This window comes from Propithecus coquereli, unplaced genomic scaffold (genome assembly GCF_000956105.1).
Source record: "Propithecus coquereli isolate 6110/MARCELLA unplaced genomic scaffold, Pcoq_1.0 Scaffold143, whole genome shotgun sequence".
Classification (NCBI taxonomy): Eukaryota; Metazoa; Chordata; class Mammalia; order Primates; family Indriidae; genus Propithecus; species Propithecus coquereli.
The window spans coordinates 2435675-2454725 of NW_012138636.1; the positions used below are offsets into that span (position 1 = coordinate 2435675).

At 40.2% G+C, this 19051-nt stretch overlaps 1 protein-coding gene across 1 annotated transcript in view; it reads right to left on the reverse strand.

Annotated features, from left to right (window-relative positions):
• TEC (tec protein tyrosine kinase) overlaps positions 1–19051 on the reverse strand; it is an 81472-nt gene that overhangs the window by 14108 nt on the left and 48313 nt on the right. The window contains exons 5-13 of the mRNA XM_012639921.1: positions 18989–19051; positions 13785–13866; positions 12924–13052; positions 11240–11280; positions 10081–10256; positions 8798–8863; positions 4249–4303; positions 3214–3293; positions 1896–2029 (exon numbers count right to left, since the gene is read on the reverse strand). Of these exons, the coding sequence (XP_012495375.1) occupies positions 1896–2029; positions 3214–3293; positions 4249–4303; positions 8798–8863; positions 10081–10256; positions 11240–11280; positions 12924–13052; positions 13785–13866; positions 18989–19051 (826 nt within the window). The remainder of the gene's footprint in view (positions 1–1895; positions 2030–3213; positions 3294–4248; positions 4304–8797; positions 8864–10080; positions 10257–11239; positions 11281–12923; positions 13053–13784; positions 13867–18988) is intronic.

The window sequence follows — 19051 nt, forward strand, 5'->3', positions numbered from 1 at the left end:
AAAATAACAAAATAGGAGATGTGAAAAAGTTCTTTGGGAATAAACTGATATGAAATCAGTTCCTCAAAGGTTAAACACAGAGTCACCATATGACCCAGCATACCCACAACTAGGTAAATACCCAAGAGAAATGAAAACACATTTCCATGCAAAACTTTGTACACAACTGTTCAAGGCCTCATTATTATAAGCGCCTAAATGTGGAAACAACCCAAATGTCCATCAACTGATAAACCATAAACAAAATGGATAAACAAAATCTATACAACAGATTATTATTCATCAATAAAAAGGAATGACTATCTTAATCCAGAAAACTTCCTGAACTTAGAAATTCCATCTTCCCAAGACTTCTTTCCTGGGACATATTAGCCTTAAGCAGAGTGCACAAACCAATTACTACTAATGTGTTCAGAAAGTCCTTCACAGCAAAAACTATTACTGGGGATTTACACTGTCTAGAATCTCTAGTGATAACTTCAGCAATTATATTCCTTAACATCATTATGTCTATAGTTTGCATATACCCAGGCTATGCCTAGGTTTCCATAAGTAGATGAAGCATGACTTTCTAACACAATACGTAGATATTAAGATAATTCCCTACATTTGGAAATAGAGGGGTTGATCTCCTATCTCACCATTTAGCATGATTATACTGAAGTTGGAACTGTTATTTTACTTAAGAGTAAATACAGACTCATATGCTGGCCCGAGAATGTAACCATTCCACAAATATTGTGCTAGGCTCTAGGTGATGACCCAGCAATAAGTAGAACCTACTGTGTAATTACTATGTCAAGCCCTGTGCATTTTGTTTATATTATCTGATTACTTCAGTAAACTTGAGATGTAGGTTAAAATAAAAGGGAAATGGAATACTTATATGTGCTACAACATGGACAAATGTCAAAAACAAAAACACTAAGTCAAAGAAGCTAGTCATGACAGACCACATATTCTATGATTCCATTATATGAAATGTCCAGTACAGGCAAATCTGTAGAGACAGAAAGTAAGTTAATGGTTGCCTGAGGCTGGGCTGGTAAGGAGGGACAGGGGGTGACAGTTACTGGGTACAAGATTTCTTCTTGGAATGAAGACAATGTTCTTAAAATCAGATTATGGTGACAGTCGGCCCAACTCCGTAAATACACTGAAAACCACTGAATAGTATACTTAATATGGGTAAACTTTGTGTGGTATGTAAATTATATCTCAGTAACTGTTCTTAACATTATCTGAAAAAATCAGTCACAAAATAACAGGCTTTGCAAAGATTGCCTTTGATAAAATTTCAAAAAGTTGATTTTCCTTAAATTGGGTTAGGCATTTAGCCATCCCCTGCCCAGTTACATCTGTGAAGTCGAAGGCTGGAAATCTTTCTATATAATCCTTTGGAACTTTAATTGGCATGAATGTGGTTTCTGTTTTTATTCTTTGGTGTTTGGTTTGTTCCCACTCTGCTGGTAAGTCTACCAGAGATTCAAGAAGACGGTAAACTTGTTGGACATGATTAGTCCAGTCTTTGGAAGCCTACAGCACAGCACCAACCCTGGCTCATCTGGCACCTTCTGTGACTACTCTGAAATAGACATATCTTCTGTTTTAGTTTACTTTCCTCTTGCCAAGTACATAAGCCACAGAAATGTGAACATTCATCACATACCACTAGAATAATTCACGTCCTAAGGTCAAGACATAGCTTTTTATAAAACTTGCTATTATTCGATTTTTCTTTGTATAATATCACTTCCTTAATATGCAATAATTTTAAATCAATCACATGCTACAATTAACAATAAAATAAAGCTGCTCAAGGAGGAATTCATCACAATGTCCAATCGTTTTAATTACTACCTTACACTCGCAATGGGTTTTAGCAGCTCACTTACCCGCCGCATTGTGTTTATGATACTCAATGAGCTCAGGAATTGAGCCAAAAGCGTGTTTTTCTGCCAGGTAGTACTTCTTTGGAGATGTTGTCATTTCCTTTATATGATAATGCCTGAAACCTGATGAACCTTCTCTAAAGCAAAAATCAAAATGTGTTAGAACCGAGTTAAAATAATGTAACTTTACTCTTAAGGTACTTTCTCTAGGGGGAACAGGGTCCCTCCATGTGGCTCCATCTACTCCCTGCACAAATGTCATTTTCCCCCTATGTCCTTCTTAGCTTCACCTTTCACATGAACAGGTGGAAGTTTTTAAAGTGGTAACTGATAACACACTTGAAATTTTGAAAAAGAACATTTATTAACATCATTTAACAGTAGTTAAAAGTCTTAAAATAGCGATTAGTAGCTACGGCATTTTGTCCCCACTCTTGGCATAAACCTGCAAACGTCTAGAGCACTTACATCTCTAGAAGTGAATAAACTCAATGTATAAATGTATACATTCAACTTTAGATATCTAGAACACAGATCTCCTCTAGTCATCTCCTGCTAAAAGTACTTTCAAGATGACGCCTGCTGCTCTTAGGGTACAGCTCAGATTCCTTGACACTGACATGACCTTGCCTCTGCTTTTCCCTCTCAGGTTTCCCTCTGCTCCCTTCTCTACGCCCCTGCTATTCTACAGTCCAGCTACCGTACACTTCTCAGTGCCTTGAACTCCCCATATCCTCTCTCACCTCTGGATCCAGGCAGTTTGCTGGGTCAGACACACTCTTTCCCCTCCCTCCAAATTTTTTCTGTCCCACCTGTCAGGCCTCAGCTTGGATGTCACTTGGGACATTCAAGACTAACTCAAGATCAGTCTGGGCTGTGGGTCATCCCTCCAGCACTGCCCCCAAAGCCCCGCCACACACACACACACACACACACACACACACACACACGCATACACTCCCATCACTGCCTGTTTGCTTGTCTGTAGCCCCCACCAAGCTAACGGAGGGCAGAATCTGCGCCCACGTTGTTCACACCGGCATGTTTAGTGATTAGCACAGCGCACAGTATTTGTTGAACATCGCTAAAGTTACCAGAGCCATTCTCAACGTATATATATGGAGAAAACTACAGGGAAAATTACTGAAAATATAAATACAAAAAAATAGTATAGACTTTAGAAATCAAGTTCAGGTGTTCTTTCTTGATGCTGAAATGCAGCATATATTTTTGAAAATTAGGAATCCATACAAACATACAGGAAGTTCATACAAAAACTCTAAATTTTTTTTTAAAAAAGCAACAGAGCAAGATTACTCACCCTCCAAACTTTGTGTAAAGGGAGACTGTGTACAAGCCTGGCTGGCTGGAGTCCCTTACCATAAAACCACCTTCTTTATCCTAAAATCCAAGTTAAGAAAATGTATTTTACTCCAATTACTAAAGCAATGCCATGGAGAAGATTCAAGAACCCAGTCTTACAAGGTATTATCCTTTCCCGAAAAATCTGTTTTGGAGAAGAGCAACTTACCAGTAGGGCTCCCTGGTTTCTCCCATCCACAACTTTCTATTTCAAATTACTATGCTATGAGACTAGTCAGAGAAAACACACTCAGTTCCCCAGAATCACAAATCCTCACACACTAACACGAGACATTTCAACCCGAAAAATCTCACGGTCCCTCCCAGAAGGAATACACAAGATTTTACAATTCCTTTAAGTCCTGGACATGCAGGAAAACAGTTATTAAAGAATATATTTCTTAATGATTGGGTTTCATTTCATCCATTTTTCATATTTGCTATAAGCTCTGATTCCTGACTCAATATCATTTTCAAAGCACATAGCATTTTTCCCTATAAATATCTCAGTGCTCTTCATAAGAATGAATTTAAAAATTCTTAATTCCCCTGGAAGCCAATGTTAAATATCTCTCTTCACAAAGGGAGAGATGGTGACACAAGTAACTTAAGCAGAGAAAATCAAAAGTTGGAAACAATGCCTAGAGACTCAAGGTTAAATCCGTAACAGGTTCAAGCTGAAGAGCAAGAAACAGATACTCTAAACCTCAAACACCTCGCTACCCAACAACACCAACATCGATCTCTAGTATTTAAACTGCTTTAAGATGAAAAGTGTGTTTAATAGTTGAAAAATAAATTTTATTCTGAGAAATTGGATTTTTCAGCCTCATTCTTTGGCCTCTCAGCTCCCTTGGCCTTTGGGGGTAGGTTTGCACGTATCTGCTCACTGTGGGACAGATTTAGAAACAGAGGTATGTGAAACTATTTATTAGGGATTCATTAAAATTAATTTGTGCTGAAACCAAATCCACAAAACAAGACAAACACTTACTTCGCTTCTCAGGAGCTGCTCTGCCTTGCTTCTATTCATATTTCTGCAATACCATCTGAACAGAAAAAAACACATTTAAGGCCTTAGGTTTTTTAACAATTTTTATTCTTTTTAGGATTAATAAGATATTACTGCTCACCAATCAATAATAAATATAATAAATAAGAATAAGATATCACTCATAATCTCAATAATAGATAACTAGTAATATTTTGATGTTGCTTACAGACTTTCTACCCATATTTATATGAAAGCATACATATACAACCATATTCTTATTGTTGTATTAAAGTGGGATCAAACTGCACTTGTTATAGCATAACCTGAATTTTCCATATAACAGTATATGATATATTTGCAAATCAATACAGCTCTATGTATCATGGTATGCATACCATGATACGCATATCATAACTTATTTAAGCTATTCATCGTTCAACATAAAAACATTTTCAATTTTTTACTACTACAATCACAGCAAGAATGAATTTTACTCTACTGACTCAAACATGCAGGAAACGTTACTTTACATTATTGTCTTTAATACAAATTATTTATTCCAAGCCCTTACTCTATCAACATGGCAGCAGATTTCACCTCAAGTCATTATGGAGGTGTCCCCACTGAATTTCTCAAAAGTGCCATGTGTCAAAGAAACAGACCAACATAGGAGCAATCCTCCTGGGTCTTCCAGACTTGCGGGGTCCAGCATAGCCCCAAGCCCCGTGGTTGCTGGAGGCTGCACTGTACGAACGTCTGCCACTCCTCTCTCTCTGCTTCCCCCAGCGTAACCAATCTCTTTTGTGTGAACGTAAGCAAATGAGGCAAAAGAACATGAACTCAGACCATCATTTTTGGCCTTCAGTTTTAAACTTGTTTTGTTAGATGCTTTTTAGTCAGCAAAGAACCCTCCCCTACAGGAATATGCCCTGAGACTTTGAATGTTATAAAATCAGTTTTGTTCCTCTGGGCATTTGAATTTGCCACCACTGGCTCAGCCTTTCCCACAAGAACCAGCTCCTGCTTTTGGCCCAGCAACCACCTGGGGACAAGTAAACACAAGAGACTTCCCTGACAGAGGAAGAGAAAAATACAAAGAACAAAAGACAAGATCTTTCTCTGTCTGGATTCTCTTATGTTGTCGCCAGATGCCAATGACAACCTCAGTACAAGCTAATGACTGGTAGATATTTTATTTGGAATCCAAGGTGAGGAACCAGGCCTCAGACCTGTCAACATCCCCTTACCGTGGACCCCACTTTATAAAATGAGACCAAGTTCAACAGAATTGCAGTTGGGGTCAATCCATTTCGGAATGCAATTGAGAAATATAATAAGTTAGGAGAATAGAATGCATTCCGTCCCTAAAGCTTTTCCAGTGATACAAGAAACATTTGTCATATGCCAAAAACAGTCATAAAAATTAACTAAGGAAAGCTAACTGGAGCTCTAATTATGTATTCTAAGCTAACAGGATTTGGGAGATTGAGAAAAATTCTCTGAATAACAAAAGATCCAGTCCCACATCTTCAGACTGAGAGTAAGCAATGGAGGTTTAGTATCAGGTTCAAATGGAAGAAATCAGTGGAGCTAAATTGTGTCTCTCAAGAGGACATCAGACGTAGATACTCAGAGAAAGAAGGAGGTCCCTTCCTCACCTGCTATATTCCTTCTCCTGGGAAAGGATAGTGGAAAGAGAAGGAACCCACTGCACAAAAGGCAGGCCCTTTGAAATCCTGTTCTAAGAAGTTGTTTTTATGGCATTTGCAGATTCCCCAGGAAGGATGTTCCCTTTCTTGGGATATAAATTCCGACCTTTAAGGGTATGTCGTAGGAAGGAAAAGAGGGAGGAATGATGAACAAATAAATAAATGAATTAACTATAATAGTAGTGGGTACTTCCTAACGATCCGATTCTTCGAAGCTTCTCTCTCCTCTCCTGTGATTATCTAGCCCCAGGCAGCTTCCCTGAATTCACCAGGAAGACCTAGACACAGGTAAGACGTGAAGGGCCTGCAGGACGTGAGCAGAGGAGCGCTGCCACAGACACGCCACACACCTCTCGCAAAAGCCGACCACAGACAGGCTTTGTTAGGGGTTAACACCTTCGACGAAAGAACTACACATCTAGAAATAACGCCCAGGATTGACAGGTAACTTGTCAAATTGTTCTTAGATACCAATTGTTCTCAGTTTTTCAGATTGGCCAGTCACCTAAGAACATTCCAGAGGAATAAGACTTCATAGCAGCATCTGAATACAGGGAAAGAAGAGGTTTGGGGGCCACTTAGTCCTTTCTGGAAAGGTCAGATCTTGGCCAAGCTTCTTGGGGAGTCCGACTGAGGGTTTGTCATGAAAAGAAGACAACAGGTAGAAATGAAGGAAAAATATAAACAACCAACCAACCAACCCAATACAGATCTTAGCTAGTTTTCTAATTTTGCCCCCACCTCCTGTGCCACCCACTGAGAGCCTTTATCCTAGACTTTTTCCTGTTCCAAGGGCCTTTCGTTTCTGTCACCTTCGTCCTCTAACATCATTCCACAAAGAACACCCTCTCACTGACCATCACAACGAACCCACTTTCTTCTCCAGCAACAGTTTCTCTGATCCTCTCCTCCCCACACCGCCGACTGCGCATGGAGGTCAGAACTATTAATACACCACTGACCCCCCTGGCTCAGCAACCCTGAGGCCAGCCAGGGGACAGTCTGTTGCCTGGGATTCTTCCTAGGCCCAAGCAAACAGCAGAAGAACTATTCATTCAACAGTTGGCAGAAGGCTTTTTTTTTGTTGTTTTTTTAACGCTGGGAACATTTAAGATGTGTTACAGGATGGGCCGTGGCAAAAACAAAACAGAACAGAACGTGGAATAGGAAGACAGGAGAATAGGTTCTCTGCCTGCCCACAGAGAGCAGGTTTCCCCGGTCATGTACCGGCCGGCACAACGGCAGGTGGAGTCCGGGCTCTGCACACACCGTGCAGGGGCTCCCACGCCGGACCCACACGCACAAGTTCAGAGTCATGAAGAGGAGAAAGATCCCTCAGAAGACAGACAATTCCCAAATTATGATATAGCTAAAAGACTTATGGCCATGAATCATAAACTTCAGTATCTAAAATCCTCATTTGAAATCCCATGAGTCCTAAGAGGAGTTCTCACATTTAGAGAAGGATTCGCTGGTTCCTAAGCACTCTCCTCCCCAAATTATCAGTCAGTTCTCAGTCCAACGACTTCAAAAGCAGATCCAACTTTTCACTTTTTAGCACCTTCCCTAATTCTAACAATTTTGCTGTATTTTCCTAAAACCTATTTAAGAGCATAAATGCTACTCTATTTATATATTGTTCATATTCCCATCCACTTCTAAAATCACTTTGAGGGATCACACCGCTGAGTGCTGTGACCTGTTGAACCTATTAACCCTTTTCTGGATTTTAAGGTACACTCATGTTATAGTAAGTGACATGAAGAGAGGAAACAGCTTGTTGGTGCTGTTTTTGTCATTTTTAAGGAAATGAATGAAACATCAATACACCACCTCAGAATGAGTACAAAAGAGCGTTTGAAATAGATCAGCCTTGCACTAAAACTTGGCCGTGCACTGCTAGTGGATGTATAAGTAGTACTTCTCTAGAAAGAAATTAGACAGCATGCATCAAGACTCTTAACAATGCTCATATATATTTTAGCCTAGTACGTAGATTTTACAGATCTAGTTTAAGACAAGAAGCAAGGGGTTATCCCAGTTATGTTTATATAGCAAAGATACCTAAAACAATCTAATGCCACACAAATAGGGAAATGATTATATAAATTATTGTATATCCACGTGCCATATGCTTGGTTGTACCCCTACGCCCTAGCATAGTGCCTGATATGTTATAAGATCTCAGTAAATATTTGATGAATTTAAGACTGAATGAAATATAATACAGCTATGAAAATGTTTTTAAAGAATATTAAATAGCATGAGGAAATACTCAAAACTCATAATATACTATTAGGTGAAAAAAAAACAGGATGTAAAACAGTATATACAGCATGATTCTATCTTTTTAAGACAGTAAAAAGATTGAAAGGAAATATACTAATGTTGATACAGGTCAACTTCTGATTTATGAGTAATTTTTTCTTATTAAGATTTTTTCATATTTTTAAGGATTTTAAAACAATAATCACATATTGTTATTTTAGTTTAAAAAAAGAAACAATAAAATATGTTTCTTTAAAGGTTGTTCTGGGAAATATTACTGCTATATCTTGAATGAATGGGCAACGATCTGTATTTCAAAGTCAGCTAAGCTGTGATTTGCTTAAAATCAATTCGATTATATAAGTTTACGTAACTCCATTCACACAAAGGTACCTTCAGGAAGAATGTATTATAGAGACTAATTCTCATAGTCTTTTACCACACTAGACAATGTTGGTTTCACCTTCTAAAGATCATGAAATATATCCATTAATCTTCAAAATGCCTTACATAATTAGGAAAATAAAAATATTTTCTGCTTTTCCACATTCACAAAATAAATATTGACTTACTCATATTGATCTAAGTTGTTTGATTTCTTTCCTGTTACGTAGTTACTTGGAATATATCCTTCACTCCTAGAAAAAAAAAAATTGGAGGATTGGTAAATCAAGACTGGCAAAATGTTGGTGATTTTCAAAGTCCAATGACAAGAGGTTCCATTACACTATTATGTACTTTTTGGATGTTTGAAAATTTCTATAATAAAAAATTAAAAAACAAAACTCAATCTTAAACAGCGTCTGGCAATGAGAAGCAGTGACGACCTTCTTGTAAACATAGAACAAAAGGTTAAAAGTTGCAAAGAAGGTAATAATGCATAGCAAACCAGCACTCAGACGTGTACTATCACTGAGAATTGAGCAGAAAGGAAGGACTCTGCCTAAACCAGAATTTTCCACTGCTTCGGAAGTGAACCGAGGAATTGGGAATTGGAATTGGGAATGGAGCCAGGAGGCGAGAGAGCAGGCAGAAGGAGAGTGTGCTCTGGCAGGGCAAAAAGTCCTCCTCTTCTTATCCATTGGAACGCAGAGTATAAACGGGATTGCATTTCAGAGGTAAGCGGAGGATATAGAGTTTTCTTAATGAAATTCAAGATACTCATCCCCTGTGTTTATCCATATCTACTCAAATATTTACTGATAATAGGGTTGAAAGGATTGTTTCCTTCAAATCTTAAATAATCTGTGCAAATTATGCTTGCTGTTTAATATCCTGCAGGTATATATGTATATAGTTTATACATTCACACACACACACACACACACACACACACACACGTATATTAAAATATACTCTCTCCTCCACAAATATACATGGAGAGAGAGAGGAAAAAAAGACAGAATTCAAGTAAGAAGACTTCATTATACTGTGTATGTGTATGTATACATATATATTCTTTTTTATATATATATGTATATATATAGAAAGATTCTAATAAGAAAATCATGATAAATTATTTCTTTGAAAAATCTAAGATTACTTACTTACCATGGGGGTAGGGACAAAACATAAAATATAATTTTCCCCAAGGCCAAAATAATCAAATTAAACATTCAATGGATGAGTAAGAGACCAGTATAATGTATTCCAACTCTTGGAAAGAAGTGATTGATCAACTTGCATTTATTAGTGACCACTAAGAATACACAGCGTTACTACAAAGTAATAAGCATGCTTCCACTTATGGCCGGTGGAACTAGTCTCATGACATGATATGAACAGCTCATCTTCCTCTCACTCAACACTTAACTCCCACCCACCCGTTGCGTGTCGTACACAGAGGGACACTTACCCGTATTTATCTCTTGCTCTCCACCAGTGAACATCATTCTTCTCTAATATGATGTACTCTTGGCCTCTCTCTAATCTGAGATCATGTGCTTCTGTCGCCTGGAAATCATACATTGCTACAACTATCTCTTCACTATTATCTTCTTCCTCGGGTGGAATTGGTGGGGGAGGTCTTCGCTAAGCAAAGAAGATAACATTTGAAAGTTTAACCTTCTATTCGAAACCGGTCATGAAACAAAACACTATATGAGTCACATGTCACCACAGAGTAAAGAAGAAACCTCAAGTCCTCCGAATATAATCTGGTGAACCCTCCCACGAGTTTGATAACGTGGATGTTACTGGCCCCCCTCATAGGTTTCAGAATAGAGGAGATAAGCAAAAACTGTCTTTAAACATTACAAGGTTTTTGCTCAGTGCAGGGAATAGTTTTCCAAGGAGAGACAAGGGTGAGCAGAAACCAGGGCTGAAGGTAGACCCACCATCCAAATAGCCCGCAATGGGAGAAGAACATACCATGGAGTCTTTGACCAGGTCTCCTCCCACTCAACGGAATTCTCACATCGGATGCCTATGATGTGCAAGGCACATGCGTGGGACCTAACACACTTTTCCTCATTTATTCTTTTTTTTTGAGACAGAGTCTCACTGTGTTGCCCAGACTAGAGTGCCGTGGTATCATCCTAGCTCACAGCAACCTCAAACTCCTGGGCTCAAGCGATCCTTCTGCCTCAGCCTCCCGAGTAGCTGGGACTACAGGCAAGCGCCACCATGCCCGGCTAATTTTTTCTATGTATTTTTTTAGTTGTCCAATTAATTTCTTTCTATTTTTAGTAGAGACGGGTCTCGCTCTTGCTCAGGGTGGTTTCGAACTCCTGAGCTCAAACAATCCGCCCGCCTCGGCCTCCCTGAGAGCTAGGATTACAGGCGTGAGCCACCACGCCCGGCCCTCATTTATTCTTAATACTGCTCCCATTATGTAGAGCTTTAGAATTCCCATTTCATAACTGAGGTAACAGTGGCTTAAGTAACCCACCCAAAGTCAGTCACATTGCATGACTAAATACAAACACACTTATTAAACCCCAAACACTACCAAACTTAAGACCTAAATGCCTAAAACTCAAAGATTTAACCATCAAAAGTTAAAAACCACCTACCTTCTTTATTTCTGGTGCTGGAGGTAGTGCTTTTCTTATACCTAAAAACACCACCAACAAAAACAGGTCAAAATGCTATCTACCAATGATTAATCAAGATAAGATATAGGTAGTTTTAAGGAAAATTGAGAATCGATACATAGATAAGAAGCCCACTCCGACCCACTCTGGTGCTCGTTGCTTACATCTCTATTCCAGAATTAAAAACTGCTGTTCTAGCTGGTTTGTGTCCCTGCCTTCCTGAACAGACCATGCCCTAGAGATTGGGGCCACGCCTTATTTTTTGTATCCCCACCACCATGTAAACTGGGCACTCAATAATACTTGTTGAATCAAACAAAGTGAAATAATGACCACACTGAGAAACGTATACTCTTTGGCAGTCTGTCCCTTCCTCTACAGTGTATAGTCCTAGAGTTTTGGCTGGCACATGGCCACCCAAGCTAAAAACCGTACTTCCCAGCTAGGCATGGCCACAGGACCAGATTCTAATCGAAGATCTCTGTGTACAAATGGGTGTGCCATTTTTAGATTTACCCTTAAAAGGACTTCCCATGGGCATCCTTGATCCCTTTCCCCCTTTCTGCTGCCAGGAAGAGAGAGACTACTAGAACTGGAACAAACCCAGCAACCACTGCAGAATTACCCTAACAACCCCAGACCACACACCTACCACCTGCAGATTACTACATAAAACTGAAATAAATTTCTCTCTAGTTTAAGTCACCATAACTTTTCAGTCTCTTTTTACAGCAGGTTAGACCATGCATTAACTAATATCAAACCTTAAGAACCTGAAAAAATAGGAAACAATAACAGCTATGGAAACTCGGGCCTTACTCTTTAATGTGCTAAATTAACGTCAGGACATCCCAGGAGAACTAGGCTGCAGGACTCACAGAACTGAAGCCTGGGTGGACCAAGAAGGTCACCTGGTCTGGCCTCCTGCGTAAGTCAGCATCCCTGTCAAATGGTCACCCTACTTGTATTCAGAATTTCTATCAGTTCTGACCCGATGACCATACTGCATAGTGCCGGCAGGAAAAGAGAAGTACAGTGTACCCCGTCATTACTCTGGCTGTCCTACAGCACCAGCAACTTTGAATCTCTGTGTATTTTTAGCTTATGACTAAGAGCCTTTCGTTTCCAGGCTTTAGAAGGGTCTTAGGTGTCAAAATAAACCCTAGACATTTTTATTCATCTGAACATTTACATCTGAGTATCATTATGATATCTTACTGCTCAGAAAGGCTGCGAAGCCACTACTAAAATCCAAACCACTAAGCCCCATCCGAATGAGAAGAATCCTACTCAGAGTGTGACTGCACCGCTCCATCAGGTTTTGAGCTCCACAGCTGGGGAGACTTTATTTGTTGAATACATCAACATTAATGGGAAGCAAAGCTGCTGACGGTTCCACGTTAGGCCCACACTTTCAACAGATTCACTTTTAACAGGTTTCGATGTTGTGATAAAAGCTCCCTAAAATAGACACTCTGATTCCACGAGAAAGTCCCACTGCTAACTATATAATTTTTCTTACAAAACACACCTACCCTGCATTTACACTGAACCAGAAAGCATGCTGTACTTAATCAAAATCAAAATCATGTCACTTTCTTGCCATACCAATAATATGTGCATTCTGAGCACAGTATAAATATAGAATAAAACGAACACTTACTACTCTCAAAAAGATTATATTTTTCACATCCAGGTGCTAGTTTTTCAGTTTGTCTGCAACACTGATAACTTCCATCTGTCCAGAATTTAGGATGATATTTAATCATAATATTATTGTTGTTCTTTATTTCTGCAACACACAGACAATTTATAATTAGTGAAAGAAAACAGAGACTACAGAATGTTTCCTAAGGAACACTGTCAATCATTACTTATTCCTCAGATACCACGTTTATTATGAGAACAGCCTCATAACAGCATACGACTCAGCACTCGAAAAAGCCATATGGCTCTCTTTCATCTCTGTCTTTTGGGGGTGGGGGTGTGAAACACCCTTGTTGGAAGAAATGACTGCTGCTGTACCACGATGGATAAATGCAAAAGTCAACCCACCACCATTTTGTTCTGCAGGAGAAACGACGAGGATTTGCGCAGGACAAATCGCCCATTTAAACATGTCATGAATATGTCAATCCATCCACACCAAATGTTGACTATATAGGCAATTTCTTAGAAATATGCCAAATCCTGTTATCATAAAAGCCCACGCTTTATCACTTTCAAATATATCACACATATAAAGCATGTTTTTCTTAGAAACCATTAATATTCACACCCCACTAGAAAGAATCAGATTTTAAGAGGGGCAGGTATCTTCGAAATGCTAGCATCACTTACAGTAACAGTCACAGAACTGGAGAAACAGCTATTGCAGATTAAGAGATTATAAATGCAATAGATACATAAGCTGTATTTCTGTTTTAGTGATAACAATGTCATATCTCCTAAAATCATGTACAGATTAATAAATATGTCATCAATTAATGTCATCATTAATAAATATGTCATCAATAAGTTTTACCTTCTTTTAACTTCTTCACCCACCGGTCTCTGCTTTGTGCGCTAGGTGCGAAAACATACAGTGTATTAGCATCATGTACAACCTGAAATAAAACAAGAGACGGAATCAGGGAGAGACACTTAGACACAGCACTTCTGTCTCGCACGGGACCTTGGTATCAGGCACCAATAAATGATTCTCGAATGACTAAATAACAGTCAATTACTTCAGATCCAAAGAAACCAGATTCCTTTCTTACAAAAGCACATCCATTTCTTCATTTCTACATTGAGTGGGATACCTATTTTGCAAAGGACTGTGCTTTTATAGAAAAAAAAATATACAGAGGCCACGATGCTTCGTTAATCTCAGTATTTCTTTCAAGCTAACTAACTAACGTTCCTTAGATGAACTTGGTGTAACAGGGATTGTCCTAACCCAGTATTTTTCTTTTTTTTTGAGACAGAGTCTCACTCTCTTGCCTGGGGCGAGTGCCGTGGCCTCAGCCTAGCTCACAGCAACCTCAAACTCCTGGGCTCAAGCGATCCTGCTGTCTCAGCCTCCCAAGTAGCTGGGACTACAGGCATGCGCCACCATGCCCGGCTAATTTTTTCTGTATATATTTTTAGCTGTCCAATTAATTTCTTTCTATTTTTGGTAGAGACGGGGTCTCGCTCTTGCTCAGGCTGGTCTCGAACTCCTGAGCTCAGAACGATCCGCCCGCCTCGGCCTCCCAGAGTGTTAGGATTACAGGCGTGAGCCACCGCGCCCGGCCCTAACCCAGTATTTTTCTAAACAATATTTCAGATGAAGGGACTGCTCTTGCAGTATCACTCCTATAGCTTCCTGTTGCCACCATCGATAACTGCAGTAGCTGACTTTATTAAGCACTGCCTATCCCAGCTCTGTACTACGTGCTTTATAGACATCAACTCAATTCATCCTACCATCCAGGTATTAGTTTTTCTATTTTATAGATGAGGAAACTAAGGCTATCCCAGGCTCTCCACTCCTGTGTAAATTCAAGAGGCATCATTCTTGTGACACACACTTCAAATGATGTCCCATAATTTATGTCACCTACCCTGCCTGTATCATTCAGGTGGTAACCCAGAAAGCTGGGGTGCTGACTTTAGAGCCCAGGTTTTTAACCACAGTTAGCAGTAGCCCCTGGTGGACGATTAAATAGACTTATTTTTAATATTAGTAATAAAATAAGCCTGGGAAATAAACACAGAAATTTTGTCACTGACCTGTCACTTTACCCTTCCTTAATCTCAAGGCAGAAACACCTTGGCTGGCTAAAAAGTAATACATGGCTAGAAACCTCCCTTTACCACATCAACACCACTGGATTGAAAAACAAATAGCTCTTTCATTGATAAGTGGCTATTCCTAACCATAGTCAATAGATAATTCCTTCCTACTTCTTTTAATCAAATAAATGCACTCGAACAGCAACATGAACACCAGAGAACAAATGATGCTATATACCATTCAGCACTTTGCTGGGACTACGTAAAACACAAAAATGAATCAAACATAAAGCCTATTTCCGAGCCATTTACAGAGATACCTATTACAAGACAGAACATGAGACGTGTCATCAGAGAGAGAAGGAAAAGGGCTACGGGAGATGGGGGGAGATGTGCTTCCTCATTCGCTCCACGATTTTCACTCCTCACGTGGCTTTGTGCACACAACCAACTCTGCACCGAAGAATTAGCTTAGAACGCACCAGGAAACGGTCATTCTGAATTGACACTGAGATGTCTGGAAAGGTTGCTAGGGCTTTGCACTTTCTAGAAACCTGTGGTATATTACGACAATAATTTATTATAATAAAATCTACTTTACTGAGTCCTTACATCAGTCTAAGCACTTTACATATACTGCCTGCTTTAACTGGTACAGTAGCCCAGGTCTTTATTAGTGCTAGAATCCTCATTTTTCAGATGAGAATACCAAAGTGGGTGAGCTTACGTCATGTGAGTAGGATCTGTCTGACCCCAAAGGCTTTTCTTATTCACTTATTTTCTTTGAAACACCCCCTGACTGTTCCCCTCCTAGAATCTGCCCTGCCAGGTTCTGAGCAGTTTAAACAGCTCAGATGAAACTGAGCCATCAAAACTCATCTCATGTCAGTGCCCTGAACCTGTAACTTTGTTAAAATTTGTTAAAGACTAGCTAATCAAAAAAAAAAAACCTAATCCAAATTCAGAATTTTGATAACTAAAACCAGCTTGATAGATTACCTAACTAACTTGGGGCATTTGTATGTCTACAAAAAATTTCTAGAAATACCACCCTAAACCCAAGCAATAAGCATCAAATTTTGGCATCTCAGGTAGCGTGGAAGGCCGAAGAGATATCTGCGGGCCGGTATCCTTCCCTCGGCAAACCTCGGATCACATCGTCCTCCTTCTATATCATCCATGGGGATAGCTGGTAGTGGCAGGGTGGACCTTGGGGGCCACATTTCTCGTGTGCCTTGTTTCTTCTGGTGAGTCATCCTGCCACAGCAGAGGCTGCTGGTGGGGGCAGAGCTCTGCAAACTTTGGAGTGCAGAAGCCACTTTTCAACAAGGAAGAATTACTCTCCCTTAGTAACACCGCCAACTCAGTAGTTACCCTCCCTCCTCTTTCTACCTTCATTTACTCATTCGTTTATTCAGCAGACTTCTCATGACAGTGTGTGTAGGAGAAACGGCACAGATACTAGATAGACGGATCCGGGAAAGACGCGCTACCGCCTGGGGAAGCCCAGCCGCCATCAGCAATGACTCAGCTAAGGAAGCGTGAAGGGAGCGCCCTGCCAGGCAGCTGGTACCGGCTCCTCCCTACAGTCTCCAGCCCTTCCCAGGGCTGGAACATGCTGAGACAGAAAGCAGCCTCCTCTTCTCTCTCCGTGACTTTCGAAAACTTCTACTTTATTGTTTTTCCACCTTGCATCTGAACCTGATGCAAAAAGTCACAGTAAAGATGTAAAGCCAGGACCTGCACTTTCTTAGTGATACTTAAGTTATAACAAGAGAGGGTATTTTTCACCTTCCAAATCCTGCTGGTTTCAATGACATAGTTAGAGCTCAAGTTTAGCCCTTCTTGATTAATTTTTAAGGTTGTTTTTGAACTTTTCTTATATTTATTCATCTCAACCATTTTCAATGGTTCAAGGATGGAATGCTTTCTGTTCTACTTTTATCATCATTCTTAAAACCAACCCAAGGCTTGCAGAGCGAATCTCTTTCTCTTGGACAGCAAAAATCTTAATTCTGGGTCCAGAATCATGAGAGCCATAGCTCCCCACACCTGCCTGCCACCCCTCAAAACGTCTAACAGCCATCGGAAGTGGGTAGCAATGATGCTCTGCTAAACCTCAAAAGAAACAAACACCCCGCCCCCAAAATATAGGCATTAAACATTCATAATTAAGAAGTAAATTTAAATTTGGCTTATTTCTAGATCTTGGTGGCAGGTGTAGTATTAATAGCAGCAGTAGTAGTAAGAGAAGTAATAATAGTAATGATAGCAACTAACACTTATCTGGCTCTTACTATACATCTAAGCTACTTACATATCACCTCGCTCAATCCGCACAACTCTATGAATACTGTTCTGCTACAGTTATTATTCCCATTTTCCACCACAGGAAACAGGTACAGAGACGTTAAATGACTTACACAAGCTCACAAAGCCAGAAAGCGGCGATTTGGCCTCAAAGTCGCCTCTTTAAGCACTTTACTCTCCTTGCTCTTCACGCAGAGAAATGGCAGATATAAAATGAGGAACGGGGAAAAGAAAATTAAATATACTCGTTCCTCCTTTTGTGTGGTTGCCACCATCGTGAAGAATAATCCAGAAGCTTAGATATTTTAGCTCACTGGATCCCAAACATCTTAATGCCCCGAATTGGTGAATGCTTATTGCAAATGTAATCGATCATTTCACAGTAGCGATTAGAAACAAGCAAAAACTCCACTGTGATACCATGTTGAAAAAGACTTTTCCAACTTTTCCCTCAGAACACAATGAGACCACAATCTTGGGTAAAAGGTGACTTTCATTTGGGATATTCGCCCAAAGGAAAGCAGAAAAACATCCTCGAAAGCGAAGGGAGTGGTTAGGTGCTGGTGACGGGCCCTGTGCTGCCTGCTGCAAGCTCTACAATATCGGGGTCCAAGTCCACTCTCCTGAGTTCTCAAGGCATGTGTGCCCCAAGATCCTGGGACGTCCCATGGGTGCAGAGTGGCTCAGGGTACCGTCCCCCTCCTCCTCGGGAGCGAAGAGATATGAGTGCGCTACTCGACAGGCTTTTTTTTTTAATGAGACAGAGTCTCACTTTGTTGCCCAGGCTAGAGTGCTGTGGAGTCATCCTAGCTCACAGCAACCTCAAACTCCTGGGCTCAAGCGATCCTCCTGCCTCAGCGTCCCAAGTAGCTGAGATTACAGGCATGCACCACCATGCCCGGCTAATTTTTTCTATATATATTTTTAGTTGTCCAGTTAATTTCTTTCTATTTTTTTATGTTTAGTAGAGACGGGGATGTCGCTTTTGCTCAGGCTGGTCTCGAACTCCTGACCTCGAGTGATCCTCCCACCTGGGCCTCCCAGAGTGCTAGGATTACAGGCATGAGCCACCACGCTCGGCCTCAACAGGCTTTTAACTCACAAAGTTACCTTGGATAAGCCACTCAACATCTGTGAGCCTCAATTTCCTCAGCCATAAGTGAGAATAGTGTGATATTTACCGCCCTTATGCAATAGGATCATTGTGACAAAAAAAATAACATGATCACCCTTTAAAAAGCACAGTTTAATCAATACATAACACTAATACTGTGTTTTTCATCCCAGGCAGCCTTTTCATTTCATTTCTGTTTGAAAGTAACTTACGCCTGCCACTTCACAGTTTTTCAGATTCACAAGGAAAGCTTCACCCCACTTCTTTCAGTCTCAGCTCTCACCCCTTATTCTAACTGCTCTGTGATAAATCTGAGTAAGTAACTAAGATCTGGGGTTTAGAAACTCAGCACCGTTGGTCGAATCTAACAGCCCCACACAAGAATAAGAAGTTTCAACAAAGACTTAAGCCATTTATGAAGAAAGACAGTAACTATTAAAGTGGCAAATGAACCTACAAGTCAGCCACCAAAGCACTGACCGATGTCAGATAGCGACAGGACGCACAGCCCAGCATCGCATTACTGCAGAAGCACGGGAGCTCACCTGGAACGGGTATTTATTTTGACAGGGAATGACACCATCATCATTCTTCACTATTTCCACACA